The 16522-nt window shown below is 37.9% G+C and overlaps 1 protein-coding gene across 1 annotated transcript in view; it reads right to left on the bottom strand.

Annotated features, from left to right (window-relative positions):
• Positions 1 to 227: 227 nt before the first annotated feature.
• LOC123680201 (homeobox protein goosecoid) overlaps positions 228 to 16522 on the bottom strand; it is a 30793-nt gene continuing 14498 nt past the window's right edge. The window contains exon 3 of the mRNA XM_045617987.1: positions 228 to 999. Coding sequence (XP_045473943.1) covers positions 826 to 999 — 174 coding nt within the window. The 3' untranslated portion in view covers positions 228 to 825. The remainder of the gene's footprint in view (positions 1000 to 16522) is intronic.

The following is a 16522-nucleotide window of genomic DNA, read 5'->3' as shown; positions in this document are numbered from 1 at the left end:
GTTTTCTTTTTTTTCTTCTCCTCTCTAGAGTAAAAAACGCTATTGTAATATTTGTATGTATCGTGCTGCACAGGTTAAGTGAAAGAATAGCCTGAGGCTAAACTTCGCCTGTGTTGTACAGAAAAAAGGAAAAGTAAAGACGTTTATTATTATTATTATTATTATTATTAAAAGTGAAAACTAGGGAAGATTTGAGCTAGGAGCTGAGGAACAATTGAAAAAACATCTTAAAAATCATGATATTTACTCAACAAACAAGTTTAAACAAATAAATTACATAATATAGTAGAACGATTGAGAAGGGCATAGACAATATAGCAAACGCCATAATGTAATACCTCAAACACCTATCAATATGTACATAATCGAACACAAAATGTACTATACTGTCATCCATTCACTTGTTACAGAAGAATTTCTTCCAGTTTAGATACAATTCAGTACAGAGTTCCGTAAAACTATATTTACACATGCATAAAGAGCTATATTACAAGTGTTTTCACGTGAAATGAATAATTTACATCGAATAAATGTAAGAGACAACAATAATGGACATAATAAACTATCAATATACACAAAGGTGGTTAGATTACCTAGATTCATACAAATCTCGATATATTTACAGGGTACATCTGAATACAGAGGGAAAACAGAAACTCTTGGATTTCGAGAAAGAAAAAAAAATCTTAGTACACATTCATATCAAGCAGGATAATGGGTCAGATGTGTACTTGGATATTTTTCAGATAGGAATAAGGTCATTGATATTCAATCTGTACCATTCTTGACTAGATCACTTTGATGGCGGATTTGGAAGAGGGATACTCAGGCTACCTCCAAATCTGAAGAATCATCTCCGCTGAAATGAGAAGCTTGAGATTGATGCTCGAACTTTATCTGATCGGCCCTGCACAAGTCTTCTTCTTGGAGTTTTCTGAGACGTTCCTGTTCTTCTCTCTTCTGTTTCCGCCATTTTGCTCTCCTGTTTTTGAACCACACCTGAAATTAAAAATATTGGGTCAGAATAGTTCGTTATTCGATTTCTTCTGTACAGATATTTGTATCTCAGCATTTTTCTATTTGACAAATTGAGTCCTCTATAACCTTAATTACAACAGTTTGTCTCCTATTGTCCTATGTCAGTTATTATGAAAATTTGAAGTGTTGGGCTGGGTTCTATTCACTCAAATAATTTTAGAATATAACTGATAGATATTCATATAAATTGGCACCCAACGTGGGGCGTCAATTGATATAAACATCTATCAATTATATTCTAAAATTATTTGAGTGACTAGAAATTGTCGGTTTTATGAAAAAAATCAAATATGAACACAAGACATAGCGTTCTTTCCATTGACAAATTTTATCTGAATTGCTGGTATTTGGGGGGGGGGGGGATAGCAGCCCCAAAGCTAGTGTAGAGTAATACCCTAATTTAGCCACCAGAGGGTGTGATTCCGTAGTGACAAGCTGTCATAAACGTAGTAAGTTAGGTTATCTCTATTCGAAATCAAATGAATAAAATTAAGGGCACACTCAACGTCAGAACCACGTTTTGTTCTCTCCCGTTTATTTTCCTCCTCCTTTTTTTTCATCTACCGCCGTTCGGTCTCACACATTACCGCCCTCTATATTATGATATTTGCATCGAAATAATGCGTATGATTCTGCCAACAATAGAAACAAAAGCTGGGTTTTTCTCTCAAATGGAAATTCGAAGTTTGGTCGTGGATGTTTGTCGGAAAAGCGGAGAAAAGGTTTTTTGCCGTTGTTTCGCCTGGATTAAACAAATAGAGCACTTTGTCGGCGGTGCCAACTTAATATGTAAATATACGTGGTGCAATTGGACAGGGAAGAAAAATGCTGTGAACGGTGCAGGGTCGGCTTTTTGTTTTTACGTTTGCTATGAAAGTTTATGATTTTGAAGGGATTGATTTGTTTTTAATTCAATTTGAAAGGATTTTCATAGAACTTTGCAATCATTTTTCGCAGACAGGCATTTTTTAACTTTATTTGTTTTTGAGCATCGAAACTAACGTTTTGAAGGGTTCTCCAATAGGCATTATTATTATTATTATTACTCAGAGTAATGAACATAGATAGAGGGAGTATATGTCATTTTCAGTAAGCAAATTTTGTTCCCAACATGAACTATCAGATTTGACATGGAGCGCGCGAAAATGAAAACATATCAGTGACACGATATTTCACTAATTCGCTATTTCTCCACAAAGAACGCACTTCTTATGTCCTATAGTGAATCAACGTTTCATATTTACCCGAAATATATTGAAATAAATACCTAAATATAGCAGAAATTCAGAAAACAAACTTCAAGCGCGCCAAACGATATGAAACAACCGATGACACTAGGAGAGCACAAGTTGCCAAACCTTGGATTTCAGCAAGTGGATATAGAAAATAATAAATATTCTGCTTATTATAAATTCGACAATTAGGAAAAATATCGGATTCCAAATATTCAAATTTGCATATTTAATCGGGAATCACTCAAATAAATATAATTCATTCAATATAATATATATTCATAACGATATAGTAAAAATGTGGATTTGAAAATATATCACAATCCGACAACGTAATCTAAACATGTTAGGGACATGTAAAAATTGCGTATACTCCCTCTATGTTTATTACTCTATGGTAGGTACTGATATGAATCTATCAGTTATATTGAAAATTTAAGAATTAGGCTAGGTTCTAGTCACCCAAATAATTTTAGAATATAACTGATAGATATTCAATTCAATCAATTGACGCCCCACGTTGGGTGCCAATTCATATGAGTATCTATCAGTTATATTCAAAAATTTGAATATTTGGAATCCCGATATTTTTCCTAATTGTCGAAGTTATAATAAGCAGAATATTAATTATTTTCTGTATCTACCTGCTGAAATCCAAGGTTTGGCAACTTTAGCTCGCCTAGTGTCATCGGTTGTTTCACATCGTTGGCGCGCTTGAAATTTGTTTTCTGAATTTGTGATATATTTAGGTATTTATTTCAATATATTTCGAGTTAATATGAAACGTTGATTCACTATGGAACATAAGAAGAGCGTTCTTCGTGGAGAAACTCGCGAATTGAGTGAAATATTTCCGCGCGCTTCATGTCAAATTTGTAGTTCATGTTGGGGACAAATTTGCTCACTAAAAATGTTATATGCTCTCTCTATCTACGTTTATTACTCTGAGTATTTACGATATAGTAAATCATCTAGCGTTTTCGCCAAAGTAGCAGGACATTGTACCAGACAGGTGTACCCGCCGCACACAAACCAAAAGCACACCACCCTCTCGCCTCCCCTCGTCCGTCCGATACTCCGCCGAGAGCGGGGATCCATTTATAAGCGCTCCCTCCAACAATAACATATTTAATAATCCCCGCATTGTGCGGCAGGCAAATGCTCGGAAATCCAGCCTGCCCGTTTCCCGTATCGGCCCATCAATAAAACAAGATCACTCCATCGAATCATTATAATTCCCCTGTTTGTTTTAGTTTAAAACATCGGCGGCGCTGTGGCCCCGGGAAATTTGAGGATTATTGGTTTGTTGTGCGGCCGAAAGGAGCAGCAGCGTCGCCGATGCTCCCTCTTTGGTCCTTCGGGCCGGATCGAACGCGGCTCGGAGACGAGTGGAGGTGGTATAGGTGGGAGAGATTCGCATGTAAATTTTGCGTGGCCCTGAGGTGCGTCGACACCCGTGCTGTTAACGCTATCGCGCTGAATTTTGATCAGTTTGGTCGGACAGGTGGGGATGTATCTTTGAGGGATGTTTTGCGGTGATTTATTATTTATTATTAATACTTTATTTACTTTAATACATACACCTATGTTAAGCATCGTCAATGAACAAAAAAATATATAAAGCAATGATGAAATGAAACAAAGAAATTAGTTTTAATTCTACATTAACTCCAAATTATTTAAAAATTCTTCTTAAAATTGACAGCGTGTGCTCATTTATTCTTAATAAGCCTTGATTTCACAAAATTAAATGAAACATATTCAGAAACAAGATCTTTCAAGATGTGGAAGAAGGAATTATCGAGAATTCCCGATTCAAAACTCAATGCAATATCGGTTCTTTCTAAATATGATTTCCGATTACTTCGTAACTGTATATAATAACTGACAATGAAAATGCAACACCCAGAAGGAGCTGTTCAAATTATTTTTTTTTTGTAAAAAACAGAGAGTATAGCAAGGAGTAAATGATCGAAATTTTTTTCGATAAATTTGTTAATAATTTGTTTGTCCACCGCGATTATCTATACACTCCCCAACACGTCTCGGCATTGATGCAATAAGATGGTCTATTTCTTCTTGAGGGGTGCTATCCCAAGTTGTAATTCATCTCAGAGCCGCACAGTCCGTGGGGGCTGGGGTAAATTTCCAAGCCTTCTACCCATTATGTCCCAAACATGCTCTACGGGGCGAAAAATCAAGGGATCTGAGTGGCCATGGCAAAAGATTCACATGGGTTGCTTCGAAAAAGTTTAAAATAACTCTGGCAACATGAGGTCGGGCATTATCTTGCTGAAATATTGGATTCTCGAGCCGGTTAAGGTAAGGGATAACATATGGCTCCACTATTCCTCTGAAGTAACGCAGCTCTGTCATGTTTCCTTGAATAAAGACTAAAGGTGTCCTACTTGCATGTGCAATTGTACCCCATACTATAACGCCTGTCCGGTGTACATGACGCTCAATATCAAACTGAGGTTCACGTCTTTCTCCGCGACATCGTTTAACCCTTCTTCGGCCATCATGTGCACCCAAGGAGAATCCAGATTCATCAGAAAAGACGACATGATGCCATTCCACATTCGAATGTTGACGTTCTCTGCACCACTGTAATCGTTGCCGGCGATGCTCAACCCTCTGAGGTAACACAAAATAGGGTCGATAATGCTGCAGAACAAAAGACCTTATTTGTCGGTAAACCGTTCAGACAGTAACTGGATGACCTTGTTCTCCTAATCACTCATCGGCCAAAGATCGAGTTGTCGCAAATCGGTCTCTAATGGCCGTCTTAGATCGATCTTAAACTTCATTTGTGCCCCTTCGTCGTCCGGTACCTACTCTTCTTCGATTTTGGGCTTTATCAAATCACGCTTGGCAACATCTCATAACAGTAGTTGAATTTCTCGATTTCATTTAGCTGGTAATAAATTCCGCGTACACGTGCTCTAGGCATTTTAACAACAACTAAACATCGACTTTGGTTATCCTCGAACAGCTGGTTTCTTGTAACATTTGAAAAACTTGGAAAGAGCGACTACAATATTTGTTCTCCTTCATGATGCAGGAATTTATTGCAGACAGAAACAAATATTTGGAGACAACATGCAATATCAAATTTAAGAATAAAAATGATTTTTTTCGATTACCTACCCCTCCCGCAAGAAAAAGCTATCTTTGCCCTTGGGACAGAGGACATGATTTTTCCATAAACGTAGTTGCATTTTACACCTCAAGTTTGCAAGTCTACTCTCAAATATTTCTTTCCTAATTTGAATTTGAAAAAATTAGCAAAATTCCACCAAAAAACCTAACTCACATTACAACTATTCAAATTCAATTCTCAAGAACAACCACTAAAACGAGCCAAACCAATCTAGTTTTCCAACGCAACACATTCTCACCCACCCGTCGATCAAAATATGAAGCGAAAAAAAAAAGGCTGAGGCCATTATATCGGCGAAAACGAGACGAAATCTCGTAACTCGATTCTGTGGTCTTTTTCTCGACGTTCGCCCCCAGGCGTCCACGGGTTTACGATCGATGCTTCGCTCAGTAATTAACCTTCCGTTGAATTTTTGATCCACTTGAAACAATGGAATGTTTTGAAACTAAACAAAATTAGTCCCCTCCGATGTTGATACGTGGTAATAGAATAATCTGACTGCGAAAAGACCTCGAGCACTGGGGGTGTTCCGTAACGTCGGATCTCGCCGTGCCAATATTATCTTTGATAATAATATTCCCTCCGGTCTGTGAAGCCCCTAGCTCCAGATGCTTGGACTCGTAGGTTGGAGATCCACTGATATCGGAAATTAGGGAAAGTAGTCTGCCAGCTACTGCTTGTGTTTTGACCTCCAACGAGGATTATTGGGATTTTGTCTCAAGTACAAATAACAGATCAATTGAAAAGTCCCCGGTCTGCCATTTTTTTCAGCAAAATTCGATTTTATTATACAACATAGTTGCCTTCGAGGGCGATACAGCGATTACAACCATCTTCCAACTTTTCGATACCATTTTTGTAGTACGATTTGTCTTTCGCTTCAAAATAGGCCTCAGTTTCGACGATTACTTCTTCATTGGCGCTAAAATTCTTTCCAGCGAGCATTCTTTTGAGGTCTGAGAACAGGAAAAAGTCGCTGGGGGCCAGATCTGGTAGATGCAGAAGCAATTCGGAGCTCAATTCAGGCAATTTTGCCATTGTTTTCATTGATTTGTGACACGGCGCAAAGTCTTGATGAAACAGCACCTTTTTTTCTTCAAATGGGGACTTTTTTAACGATTTCATTCTTTAAACGATCCAATAACGCTATATAATAATCGCTGTTGATAGTCTGGCCCTTTTGGAGGTAATCAATGAATATTATACCTTGCGCATCCCATAATACTGATGCCATAACCTTGCCAGCTGACTTGTGTTTTTCCTCGCTTTGGATTCGGTTCATCATGTGCAGTCCACTAAGTTGACTGTCAATTGGACTCCGGAGTGAAATAATGGAGCCATTTTTTGTCCATTGTCATATATTGACGCAAGGAGATAACAAAAAAATTTACTTCTCGTGGGCAATCTTGTGCCGTTGTAATTTTTACCGGAAATTCATCTAAAACTAAATAAATACTCAGAAAAAAGTTCTTATCTTATCACTTTCATTTTTTTTTGGACATTTTTTCGGAGAATCCTAAAGACCTTCGCCATTTTATAAAGTCTAAGAGTTTTTCTGCGCATGTCCTCTACACAGGTAAAGACGGGTTTTAGTTACTTTGGCGGGTAGCAAACCTTAGAAAATAATACCTTAAATACGTTTAAGTATGAAGCTCAATTTTTGTATTACTTTTTTGGGATAACTTAAGAAAACTCGTCATCCAGTGTCGGACACTTATGACAGTTCCCCTGCCAGACACCCCTCAACTTTTATAATTACAATTATACGTTAGTTATAGTAAAAAGCTAAATTTTATATGTGTTATTTGAGAACCTATAAAAAATCTCACCTCAATAGCCAGACAGTTTTAATGGTTTTAAGGTTTTAACATCTCGACAGACACATTGCATTGAAAATCCATTATAGGTTTCATTGAATTTCGATATCTCAGAATCTATCGGTCAGATTTCGATGAAACTTTGTATGTATATGAAACTTATCAATAACATTAGTTATCCAGAATTTGGTTACTTATGTATGAAATAGAAAAATCGAGTTTTCTGTTTTGATAAACTTCTGAAATTCAGAATATCTTCATTGAAAGAAGACGCAGTATTGTGGCGCATTCGCCATTCTGCAACCTCGATAAACAATAATCGCCCCCAACATAGATCCATGTGGAACTCCAAAAAAAAATTTTTTCGCCAGTTACACTTCCAAACGATTGCAATCGCTTCCTTCCTGTTCCCTCATAATTTCTCCTTGCAGAAAACCGAAGGTATTCCCGTTAAAACGAGGCACGATCCAGGATTGGAGTGAGCAAGCGCTGCGGGGCATTCGAGGCAACGGGCGTCGCTTTCTATTTAAACACCGACAAATGGGAAAACAGACAGCTTAATTGAATTATGATGGCAGAAACGGATGCTGAATAATGGAACGCATTGTATCCGGTATTGTTGGATTATTATGGCGCCTGTTTTTTTGCCTTTCCGGTCTGAGTGGCGGTTTGGTACTATGTCCTTACGTCACCTTGGGAGATATAGTAAGGAAAGTTCAGTGTAATTCTCGTTTACAGAAATTTAAGACCTATTTGGGAATTCTGAAGAATTTTCTTATTTTCTATAAAGATATGGAGATCAGATGAAAATATAAACGTTGCCATTGATGTATTAGGGATTATCGACCCCATTGCTGAAAATGTTGCGGAACAATTGGAGCTCTTGTGTTTTTTTACCTCTTTCTTGCTGTGAAGTGCTTATTTTTTAATGTCATTTTCTATATTTAGAGGTGCCTATAGGCCTTGCATCAGCTCCTATACAAGGTTAATAATAATAATATGCCTCCAATTGTCCTACGATAATTTTTATTTTTAGTGTTTGCCATTTCAAAAAGCATGGAAGTCATGAGAATGATTCAGAAACAAGAAAATTGGGTGTCGTACGAGTTGAAGCCGAGAGATGTTGAACGGCGTTTGTTTGCTTGTGAACAACTGCTTGCAAGGCAAAGACGGATGGGATTTCTGCATTGCATTGTGACATGAGTCGAAAATCAGGTTCAATTCGATAATCCCAAGCGCAGAAAATCATGAGGATATCCCGGCCATACTTCCACGTCGAGGGCCAAACCAAATATTCACGGTTCCAAGGTCATGCTCAGTATTTGGTGAAACAGCTCGGCGTAGTGCATTATGAGTTGTTCAAACCGACTGAAACAATCACAAAAGATCGTTATCGAACGCAATTAATGCTTTTGATCCTAGCATTGAAAGACAAACGGCCAATACAACGAGAGACATCATGAAGTGATTTCACAGCATGACAATGCTCGACCCCCTGTTACGAAAATGTTCAAGACATACTTGGAAACGTTGAAATGGATAGTCCTACCTCACCCGCCGTATTCTCCAGCCGTGCTCCCTCGGACTATCTGCTGTTTCGATCAATGGCACACGGCCTGTCTGACCAGCACTTCCGGTCTTATGAAGAAGTAAAAATTGAATAGATTCGTGGATCGCTCCAAAAGATGACCAGTTTTTTCAACGCGGTATTCGTACGCTGCCCGAAAGATGGGAGAAAGTAGTGGCCAGCGATGGACAATACTTTCAATCATAAATGTATAACCAGTTTTTTACAATAAAGCCTCGAATATTTCCACAGCAAATTTTTTGTTCTAATTGTTTCGGACTCAACGAAAATTTCATGTGGTTTTACACTCTTTTTTTTTATAACTTTTACATCCTTTGAAACATATTTCAGAATAGAATAGAGTTTATTCAGTAACGCATTACTTATCAATTCAATTTCAGTTCAATTTATTTGAGATTCCAACCACAATTACAATGTGCTTAAATATAGTACAAAATACATACAACAATTTCAATGTTATCCCCATCAAGACGAAACAACAACTAAGCAGTGCTTGTTCATGTTGTTCTGACTTTCTGAGGACTTTGGGCACAATTATTTAATTTAAATTAAATTAAATCTATCGTTCATTACCACTTCCTTCCTTATATTTTGCTAAAACACTTGTACATGAAAAGCCAGATTAAACGTAAAAAATAAAATCTTGCAAGGCAGAAGACCAACTCAAATAAATCGCTCTCAGGCGATCGGACCCTGCCAATATCACCCTCTCCCCTTTCACCCCAACAAAACGAAATACCTCCAACAGCCCGAAAAGAAACAGCAGAATACCTAGGAAAATATTGTTTTTGGAAAAGCGATAGCATTTAAATATTTGAGATGAGACTGTGGCAGCGCTACTTCAAGACGTCGTTCGTGGGGATTTCTCCAATGCAGAATAAATAACAGGCAAAGCAGTTTAGTTAGTTTAGCAAATGGCCCGGATGTTTTCCCAGTCTCCACTCGGAGGCTAAAGACCCGGGATTTGTTATCCCATCTCGATTATGCGGTAAGATACGCCGGGAGAGGGAACGTTTCGTCCTTTTTCGGTCGTCGTCAGGAACGCAGATCTCGCATAATAAGGAATCGGTCGGGATTTCGAACTTGCGTTGTTTTTTTTTTCGCTGTGTGATTTTCGACGGTGTTTGCATCTTTTAAGGTCTGAATTCGGTCCATTTATTTTGGTGCAGCGTTTGTAGTTATGGTACGAAATTTAGTATCATACCTGCATCAAAATCTTTGTTTATTGGTACAAAAATGAGGAACGCACTGACGTGAGGTCAAGAGCTTTTGAGCGCTTCTCTTTTGTCCATCCTAAACGTATCAAACGTAGATAGAGGGAGTATACGCAATCTTTACTGATAGATATTCATATAAATTGGCACCCAACGTGGGGCGTCAATGGATATGAATATCTATCAGTTATATTCTAAAATTATTTGAGTGACTAGAACCAAGCCCAATTCTTAAAATTTACAATATAACTGATAGATATTCATATCAGCACCTAATATAGAGTAATGAACATAGATAGAGGGAGTATATGCAATTTTTACATGACTCCAACATGGTTAGATTAAGTTGTCGGATTGTTATATATGTATTTTCAAATCCACAATTTTACTATATCGTTATGAATGTATATTATATTGAATGAAGTATATTTATTTGAGTGCTTAGCGATTAAATATACAAATTTTTATATTTAGAATCCGATATTTTTCCTAATTGTCGAATTTATAATAAGCACAATATTTATTATTTTCTATATCTACCTGCTGGAATCCAAGGTTTGGCAACTTTTGCTCTCCTAGTGTCATCGGTTGTTTCAAGTCGTTTGGTGCGCTTGAAGTTTGTTTTCTGATTTCTGATATATTTAGGTATTTGTCTCAATATATTTTGAGTTAATATGAAACGGTGATTCCCTATGGGACATAAGAAGTGCGTTCTTTGAGGAGAAACTCGCGAATTGAGTGAAATATCGTATCACTGATATGTTTTCATTTCCACGCGCTTCATGTCAAATTTGATAGTTTACGTGGGGACAAAATTTGCTTACTGAAAATGAGATATGCTCCCTCTATCTATATTTATTACTCTGAAGATTACTGAATCGTTACGTAATTATACTGTTCTCAGTACAGAGTGCCCAAAAAAAAAAGGGTACCGAATCGAAAGTTTGTCAAACTCCTTAAAACCAAAAAAAGGCAAGCAACTCCCTTCAGATCCACTTACCGAAAACGGACACCACACAATCAAGTCCCCCACAGCCAACCTAATTTAAAATTAACGACCCCATTGTCGTCTTTTCGTAAAAGTTTGAGGACAAAACTGATCCCCCAGTCTCCACTATAAAATTCAAAGGGACAATCCTCATCGGCCCAAAAGCGGCATCTCTCAGACCGTCTCTTCTCTGTAAACACCAAGATATTGGCTTATGGGAACACGCCAAAGCAATTACTGGAATATTTAAGAGTCCCTAATCCACTTACGGAACCCGGAAGCCAGCAGAAGACTCCAGATAGTTGGATCTAGTTAATGGATTTACTCAAGGCTTTAACTGTTAAGAAGTATTATTTCTTCGGCCTGTGTCGCCTTTCTGAGGCCGCACACATCGACTGGAGTGAGGTTTGCGGTTCTTTTTTGGCTTTATTTCGTCAATAACGGAGTCGTTGAAGGGAAAAAAAGTCTTAATCCGGATGAAATTTTTGCATTTTGTATGCTGGGTAACTTGAAATGCTTATATTTGGTATGGAAGAAAAAGAATAGATATTCGAGGATCTATGGTAGAATCTGGACGTTGATTAGGTAGGATTATAATAAACATATATAGAGTGAGCGTATGTCATTTTCAGTTCAAATATATCAGAAATTTAGAAAAATAACTTCAAGCCCGCCAAACGATCTGAAATAACCTATGATACTAGGAGAACAAAAGTTGCCAAACCTTGGATTTTAGCAGGTACCATCCTGTATAGACGAAACGAAACTTCGCCTGTAATTTGAACATTAAAAAACTCATCAATTCCTTTTCTTCGAATTCAACAAACAACATTTCCACTCCTTCCCAGAATAACTCCCTATAACAATTAGCAATTCGCCATTTTCCCATCGTAATTTCAATTTATCCACGCTTCTTACGCCCATCACATCAGCCATTAACTCTGAGCCATTTCACAAACTCATTCACTTCCAATTCCGACATCGCTGTGCCAGGATCAAAACTTCCTAATTTGAGGATAATTGACCCGGGACAGACAAGAACATGTCTTCGAAAAGTATCCAACGGTTAGCGAAGCGTTAGAACGTACCCACATCTGACCCACCCGATCCACACCGCTTTAAATTCTAAATTTGCAAATAATCACAAGCCCGTAAATAAAAATATGTTAACACATAACATCTACTATATGAAAATTAGAATATTGTAGCCTTGGAGTCTGAATATACAGGGTGTTCCCGATAACTTTGACTTTTTTTTTCATGAGAAGAGTAGTTCTATCCGACGCAAAGTTCATGCACTGAAATCTGGATGCTGGACCACCTGTATATACAAAACGTCGCCTGTAATTTGAACTTTAAAAAACTCATCAATTCCTTTTCCTTGAATTCAACAAACAGCATTTCAATCCCTCCCTACCTACCTATAACAATTAGCAATTCGCCATTTTCCCATCGTAATTTCAATTTATCCACGCTTCTTACGCCCATCACATCAGCCATTAACTCTGAGCCATTTCACAAACTCATTAACTTCCAATGCTGGTATCGCTGTGCCAGGATCAAAACTTCCTAATTTGCGGATAATTGACCCGAGACGAACAAGAACGTGTCTTCGAAAAGAAGCCAACCAGCCGACGGTTAGCGAAGCGTTAGAACGCACCCACCTCCTACCCACCCGATCCACACCGCTTTAAATTCTAAATTTGCAATTAATCACAAGCCCGGAAAATAATCAAACTCCGACTGGGAAAAATTAATGAGGCGAAACTTTGAGACGGGGTCCTTAATAAGTTAGATGCAAATCTTGGAACATTTCATTAATATTCTTCGGATTCTCGCGAAGATCCTTTTCTGGAATCGTTTTCTCTTCGTTGCCGTTAACTCTTTTATTGAACTTGGCGCGGTATGGGTTTTAGCGTTCCGGGAAATTTGACGTATTACAATTTCGGAGTTTTTCTTGGCCAAGGGCGTAGACATGGGATGGGGGGTACCCCCGCAAGAGCAAAATATTAAATTTCAAATTTTTCGCCAAGACGAAGAACGAAAATTTTTCCATAAAAATAAAAATTTTCAATTTTCCGATCAAATGCATAGTAGGTCAAGAGGAACTAACGCATGGCCCCTCTTTCACCGGGTTTCAATCCGTTAGATTTTTATTTATGAGGACATATGAAACAGCTTTTCTATCATGTTGAAATCACATTTCATCAAAAATTACCCAATATAATTCAAGATGCAGCCAACCAAACCAACGGTTGATACAAACATATTTCTAACTAACAACTTTTTTTTTCAATATTCTTGTAACTTCTATACGAAAACGTATAGGACCTAGGTATATTCGTAGGAAAAAAATGTTCAAAAATAGACAAACAAATACAATTCCCGTGAAATATGCTTTACCGTAACAACTGCAGACTATTCGGAACATATTCCAAGTCGTATATATATCAAGAAAAATCCCTACCTCCACAGACTTCTCTAATCAAATAAAGCCGAGCATATATCAAACACGACTATATTAAATGAGGAAGAGGATTCAATTTCAGAATCAAATATATCCTTGCTATACGCCCGCTCCTGTCTTCAATCGCTGATAGCTACGGATCTAAAACTGAGTTGATTAAATATATATCTTCTTTCCAGGTTACATTTTCCAATTTACCTGGGGAGGTGTGCGCGTGTGTGCCCACCCTTATTTGTATCTCGAATATTGCTTCCCCGTGTGTCTGATGCTTTTCACATCCGGCGTATACGTTATTATTACATGTGTTTTTCCATCTTTTTATTGCTTTTTTCTTGTCGGAAATTTGACGTATATGTCGCAGCTTATTTTGTCTTATGCTTTCGAAATTATTCGCTACTTTAAATGTCGACGTACGTGGATTTTTTTCATTGCTTAACGTGTCTGGAGGTTGTTTCAAATTGGGTGAACGTTATTGAATAAACGCTTTTATTTGATGTTTTGTTAATAACTGTATCGAAATTTCCTTTTTTTTTCTGTTCTTAATTTGTGTGTATGTAGGTACTGATATGGATCCCCTCAATATGAATTTTGAATATTTTCTAAAATAGATCAAAAAAATTTATATCTCTACTTGGAATAACTCTTTCTCTCAGGTGGGTTCAGAGAAAGTATAAAATTTATTATATATTTTTTTTAAAATAACAAACTTATATATAATTCTAAATTTGAATGTTCAAAAATTATTTTGAGTGACTAGAACCCAGCCCAATACTCAAAATTTTCGAAATAACTGATAGATATTCATATCAATTGGCACCCAACGTGGGGCGCCAATTATTTGAGAGACTAAAACCCAGCCCAATTCTTAAAATTTACAATATAACTGATAGATATTCATATATATCAGTACCTTCCATAGAATAATAAACATAGAGGGAGTATACGCAATTTTTATATATCCCTAACATGGTTAGATTACGTTGACGGATTGTGATATATTGTCAAATCCACAATTTTACTATATCGTTATGAAGGTATATTATACTGAATTAAATATATTCATTTGAGTGATTCCCGATTAAATAGGCAAATTTGAATATTTGGAATCCGATATTTTTCCCAATTGTAGAATTTATAGCAGAATATTTATTATTTTCTGTATCTACCTGCTGATCTCCAAGGTTTCGCAACTTTTGCTCTTCTAGTGTCATCAGTTGTTTCACGTCGTTTGGCGTGCTTGAAGTTTGTTTCCTGAATTTCTGATGTTTTTAGGTATTTTTTTCAATATATTTTGAGTTAATATGAAACTGTGGGACATAAGAAGTTTGTAAGTTCTTAGAGAAACTCACGAATTAAGTGAAATATCGTATCATATGATACGATATGATATGTTTTCATTTCCTCGCGCTTAATGTCAAATTAGATAGTTCATGTCGGGGACAAAATTTGCTTACAGAAAATGACATATACTCCCTCTATCTACGTTTATTACTCTGAGGTAAAACCCAATCGACAAACGCGCCAAATTAGCGGAAATAATAATCCAGAGGTACAGAACCGGTCATAACCTATAACAGAAACGTAACAACACAAAGCCATCAGCGAGATTTAATTAACCCTCTTACCCAGGCCATCAGGTGACGCGTTACGTAGAGCAAAGCGGACACAAAGCGCGCGTCATCAAAGACTTATTGGCCTTAAATTTGCTCGTTGTCAGTCGGCAATAAGCCCGGCTACGAGAGTTGTTTCTGTCTTTCCGTTCATGTCACCTGGCCTTTGATCGCGACCCGTGAGATGTGAAAATGTTCAGCGTTCCGAAACTAATTCCAATTTAACCATCCGCGCACAGAAACAGATACCTATCTCTCCCTACTCTGTGATTCCGTCGGCCGACTTCGATGTCGTCATTCGCCGTATCATCTTTTGATGATGGCGGCTGTCCTCTGTTCCGGAAAGCGACTCTGCCTATCCAATTTATCGAATATCGAGGAGAGAGGGGGATGTCGCTTTTTGGGATAACGGGGGAAACTAAAGGTAAGGGGTTGATTCGATTGGCGGCGCTAGACAGTGAGATATGCGGTGGTGGTGAATGAGTTCTATGGTTAGAACATGTCACTTCTTCTTCTTCTTCTTCTTCTTTTAATCGTATAATGATGTTTGTACTCGTAACATAACTAGCGTTCATTCAAATTCGTGGTCAAGAGTGCTGTGAAGAAATTAGAGTGTATTTTCTGTGATTACAAGTAGCGCTTAGCTTGTACCATATAGTTCACAAATTAGAAATATGCAAACAAATGTTATTATAAGGTGTGTGAATAAGTCTTTCCCGTTTTTTTTCAAATTTTGAGCCTTTATTGTGAAAAAATGGTTACAAATGAATTATTGGAAGTATTGGCCATCGCTAGCTACAACTTTTCCCCATCTTTCTGGCAACATACGAATCCCGTTGCGAAAAAATTCGACCGGTTTGGCCTCTATCCAGTCATCCACTCATTTTTTGGCTTCCTCGTAGGAATGGAAGTGCTGGTCAGCCAGGCCATGCGTCATCGATCTGAAGAGATGGTAATCAGACGGAGCAATGTCTGGACTATACGGCGGGTGGGGTAGGACTTCCCATTTGAGCGTTTCTAAGTATGTTTTCACCGGCTGTGCAACATGTGGGCGAGCATTGTCATGTTGCAAAATAACTTTGTCGTGCCTGTCGGAGTATTGTGGCCGTTTTTCTCGCAGTGCGCGGCTCAAACGCATCAATTGTCGTCGATAGACCTCGCCTGTGATCCTTTCATTCGGTTTCAGAAGCTCATAGTAAACCACACCTAGCTGGTCCCACCATATACAGAGCATGAGCTTGGCGCCATGAATATTTGGCTTGGCCGTCGATGATGATGCATGGCCGGGTAGTCCCCATGATTTTCTTCGCTTCTGATTATCGTAACGGATCCACTTTTCATCGCCAGTCACGATACGATGCAGAAAACCCTTTCTTTTATGTCGCTGAAGCAGCTGTTCGCAAGT

The sequence above is a fragment of the Harmonia axyridis genome, chromosome 5 (genome assembly GCF_914767665.1).
Source record: "Harmonia axyridis chromosome 5, icHarAxyr1.1, whole genome shotgun sequence".
In the NCBI taxonomy this organism is placed as follows: Eukaryota; Metazoa; Arthropoda; class Insecta; order Coleoptera; family Coccinellidae; genus Harmonia; species Harmonia axyridis.
Note: the sequence above shows the minus strand (reverse complement) of the source record. Positions and strands in the feature narration are given on the sequence as shown.